Source organism: Sesamum indicum, linkage group LG4, assembly GCF_026168435.1.
Source record: "Sesamum indicum cultivar Baizhima isolate 11 linkage group LG4, ASM2616843v1, whole genome shotgun sequence".
Taxonomy (NCBI): domain Eukaryota; kingdom Viridiplantae; phylum Streptophyta; class Magnoliopsida; order Lamiales; family Pedaliaceae; genus Sesamum; species Sesamum indicum.
In genome coordinates this window covers 8,605,233-8,609,641 of record NC_142660.1, presented here as the reverse complement: position 1 = coordinate 8,609,641, position 4,409 = coordinate 8,605,233, and the positions used below count along the sequence as shown (strand labels likewise).

The following is a 4,409-nucleotide window of genomic DNA, read 5'->3' as shown; positions in this document are numbered from 1 at the left end:
AAATTTTTAATTGTATTTGTAAATATTTTTTTCAGTATATATTTTATTTTTCCAATTTTAGTATTTAGGTACATGTATTTTTGAATAAAATTAAAAAAAAATACTAAGCTTATTTATAATATATATTTAAAAAATATTAAAAAAAGCTGAAAAAAACCGAACCGGTTAACGATCTTGAACACCGCTACCGCCGACTTTTAGTATTTCTTTGGGAGGGAAAAAGTTATTCGACAGAACTGAGCAGTCTCTTGCTGGGTTCTTCTGCTTCACCCCCTGCCCAACTTCATCCCCTTTTTCTGTCGCTCAATCGCACGAATCGAAGTACAAAGCTCTCCCCACTACTCCACTCCTCTCACTTCTCTTCTGAAAATGAGGCCCCAGCGTCTGAGTTTCAGTACAGATGGAGAAGACGAAGAAGATAAGCAACAAACTCTTAACGAGGCAGACGATTCTGACTCAGACTCCGAAAGCGAAGAAGAGGAATGCACAGCAGCGTTGCCCCCGAAGAAGCCCAAGTTGAATCTGCCGCGTGAAGAAGAAGTACCCGTACCTCGAAAAGACGAGTCGGAATGCTCTTCCTCATCTGCGTCCAATTTCATTATCGCGCCTGCCGCAAAACCCAGCGAGAAGAACACCCCTTTCTCTAAAATATTCTCCGAAGAGGATGAAATTTCTCTGCTTAAAGGCCTCGCCATTTTCTGGGCTGACGGGAGGAACAACAAGTGGACCGAGTTTTACAACTTCATCAAGGACAGTCTTCCGCATCAGTTTACGAGAACTCAGGTGTCTGAGAAGATTCGTAGGCTCAAGGGGAAGTTTGAAAACAATTTTAAAAGAGCTCGCGCCAATGGTGGCTGGCTTGATTTCTCGGATGCCCATGAGTCCGCCGTGTTTGAGGTGTCGAAGACACTGTGGGGAGAAGATGAAAACGAAGCTGGGGATAAACATGCTCAAAAAGAAAAGGAGACACCACAAAGGGGAGACAGAAGCAGATCCCAAAAGAAGAGAAAAAGGGCTGGGAAAGAGCATGATGCAGAAAAAGAGATAGTGAAGAACCAAAAACAAGTGGGGAAGATTGGCAAAGAGGAGTTTGCTTCTGCGTACCCACTCTTGTCATCGTCTTTGGATGAAAATGGATATTCCAACATCATCAAGGAGAAAATTCTATTGATTGGCAGAGAGAAGGCACAAGAGCTGGAAGAGAAGTGGAGGGCTGTGAAAGCTGCAGAGCTTAGACTGGAGCTTAAAAGGATTGATTTGATTAGGAGGGACTTACACAATCTACTCTGAAGCAAATGAAGGATTTAAGAGATTTTTGGCTTTTGAACAGGTATAACATAAGGTTGTTGTCCATGGAAGTGTTATTTTGTAGGTGTTTCTAAATGTTGATTTCAGTTATATATGCTGTTTTATTGAGTTGGTGTGGTTTTTGGAAAATTGGATTTCTGTTTCATACTGTACGTTTCCATTTTCTGTTACATTTAGATCTTATGATCCTTTTTATGTCTCGACAGAGGTCTTGCCTTCGAAACTTAAACGTTTCTGAAATATTAGGTGTACTTGCCTGTTTTCAAAGTTGTGTTTTCTGGTCATAGCTAATGAAAGAGAATCAAGTCACAAGTTAGGAAGCAAATAAAATATTTGCCTCATCATGCATGGAATTAGGATATAACTGCTTGAGGCAAGCAGCAGCTGCAGTTTGAATGCACAAATACAAGGACAAATAATGTCATAATGTACTCTTAGCGAGTTCCCTAGGGACAGGGCTAATGTTTCAGTCATACTAGATTATTACCCGAGCCTTATGAAACTACCTTTGACGTATTACTTCAGATAAGATTCCAGTCTAATATTTCATAAATATTAAACAGTTTCAAAAAATTTTGGTTTGTTGCAGCATAAGCCACACACGTATGGCCGCTTCTCATTTTCCCCATGGCTAAAAGCATTAATAGATAAGATCTATCTAGAGCTAGTTGAAACAAGCTGATAACGAGCAGAACTCAGGAGAAGTCTATTATGGTGTATACATTCATCTACCTTGCATTAATAATGTTTTTATAAAATGCATTATTCCCATTCTAATCATGAATATGGTATTGGAAGTCGGTAGTCTTCAATGATTAATCTTGTGGTAATTGCATGGCGCAAAAATCCTTGCTATCCCTTCTTGCTGCTGCTGGTCCAAAGAGAAAATGAAGATAAATATTATAAGTGAATAATGAAAAATAAAGAGAAGAGCAGGGGAAAAAAAAGGTAAGAAATGAAATATTTACATCCCACAACCATGTTATTAGAAAATCAAATGCATTAGCCAACTAACTGTTCTAATGAAAAGTGAAAAATAATGACAGAACAGGAAAGAGAGAGTACAAATCAGAAAGAATATTTCCTTCAAAGAAGCCTATGTGCCTGGGGAAAAAAGGTGGTATTAGATGAACAAAAGAACACAAGGCAAGTTTTTTATGTTTTCTGATACGTAGACAAATAGAAATTTTGAGACATGTTTTGCTCTCATTACGTTATTTAATAACAGATTTGACATCATTAAGTCGCCCCCTATATTTGGATCTTTCTATTTGATTTATTACTGTTGTCTCTTATTAAGTCATGTTTTGATTCCTTTTGCATGTTCTTAATTAGCCAGTCCAGAACTGAACTTGGGCATGACTACTTTACAAGCATGCAGGATTGAGCTTGGATAAATGAAAATTTGGTGGTGCCCAAAGCTCAATTAAATCTTTTAATTAATGACCTATGTTATCCAGACAATTCACTCTTCATCTTGTGACCCAATGGAGATTTCTTATAACAGCTCTGAGTACAGTACTAGCATATATTACTATTTTTTATTGAAAAAGGAATACTTAATTAATGTATGTGATTGAGAAAGTGAAGAGACAAGCTGATGAGTTGAGAATTAAGATATGACTTACTTTAACCATAGCTGAAGATTTCCTTTGTAGTCTTAGTATTTCCTAGCTTTCAGATGGCAACATTTTACATCAGTTTGTTGTTTCAATTAATGAACTGTAGATAGATCTTTAATGCTGGACTTGCACATGATGTTGTCCCAATAACATGTCCTGCATAGCCAATCTATGCAAGCAGCAAGCTTTTGCATCTTTCTTATCCAAAATTTTGAAATGCAAAAGCTTCAACATTATCTGATGTTTCCTCATTGTAAAACAATTTATTGGTATTTGCCTAAACCATACCCAACTGGTGTTTCGATTTTTACAGTTGTCCAGCACTTTAACGTGGTTGCTGGCTTTTGTAATGTGTTTTGATTAGCTTTCACTTGTATAGCTAATTTTCTCTCAGAATCTGATACTTCGTCCTAGAAAACTCAATGCATGAGTTTCTCCTTTCAGTTACCGTTCTTGCATGTTGTCGTCATTTTGATACAGCTCCCAATAAATGATATTTGCTTCTTGTGGTTATGGTTATGTTTGTACAGCTCTTCCCATCCTTCCTGGAACTTGTTTGGATCCCTGCTATTACATGGATTGCATTATGAGCAAGCTTTTTTCTCTTGGATCTGTTAAAATGCCAATCACAGTTTAAAACTTTTCTACTTTGTTATTCTTACAATTTTAGAGTGTAATATGCAGCCTATACATACCATCTTCTTCAATCACTAAAGACTAAAGAATAATCATTTCATTGTTTCATAACCATGGAGCAGTTTTTATCTTGCTGAAAATGTGGTTTTCTACAATTTGCCTTGCAACGGTTCTTCAAGTCATAAATATTATCATTTGTTTGTTGCCCAACTGCAGTTTATGTGGATGAGGACTTTTCAAGAGATTGCATCATCTTTCAGGCATCCAAGGATTCAGAATTGCCTTGACTTTTGTGTATGGTGTAAAGTTTCTTTCTGGATAGTAATTTTGTAATAGAGAGAAGATGAAGCAGAAGTTATGAACGGAGTTGGCAGAAGCAGAAGCAAGAAGGTGAGGTATACTTGAGATGATGTAATCAAACTTGTCATATCTCACAAACAAATATATCTTTTGAGAACTTAATTCCTGCAGAGAGTGAATGATATTTATACAACTGATTTTTGTTTCATATTGGGCGACTGGAGAACATACCATAAACTCACCTGCTTCATGTTATAAACCTAAGGTGTTGTTTTAGAAAGGATTTCTTATGTAGATATATGTCATATTCTGTCATTTGTACAATTATAAGTACATTAACGGGATGTCAATGTCTTGTGTAAGGATATTTTCCTTTCTGGAGTGTCAATGTAAATCAAAATTTAAATACTAAAGAATGTTGTAATTTTATAAATGATTTATATAATTAGACCTAATTTCATGCGTAAATGTAATTAATTTTTTTTAGAGAGAGCTTTTTATTTAACAAAGACTTTTATAATGATTAGATACGGTGGCACGCAA

The 4,409-nt window shown here is 36.2% G+C and overlaps 1 protein-coding gene across 1 annotated transcript; it reads left to right on the top strand.

Moving 5' to 3' along the window:
* The first annotated feature begins 221 nt into the window (after window positions 1–221).
* Window positions 222–4,074, top strand: LOC105159820 (STOREKEEPER protein-like). The gene is made up of 2 exons (XM_011077021.3): window positions 222–1,330; window positions 3,783–4,074. The coding sequence occupies exon 1, from the start codon at window positions 370–372 to the stop codon at window positions 1,288–1,290; it is 921 nt and encodes a 306-aa protein (XP_011075323.2). The 5' UTR covers window positions 222–369; the 3' UTR covers window positions 1,291–1,330; window positions 3,783–4,074.
* The last annotated feature ends 335 nt before the right edge of the window (window positions 4,075–4,409 follow it).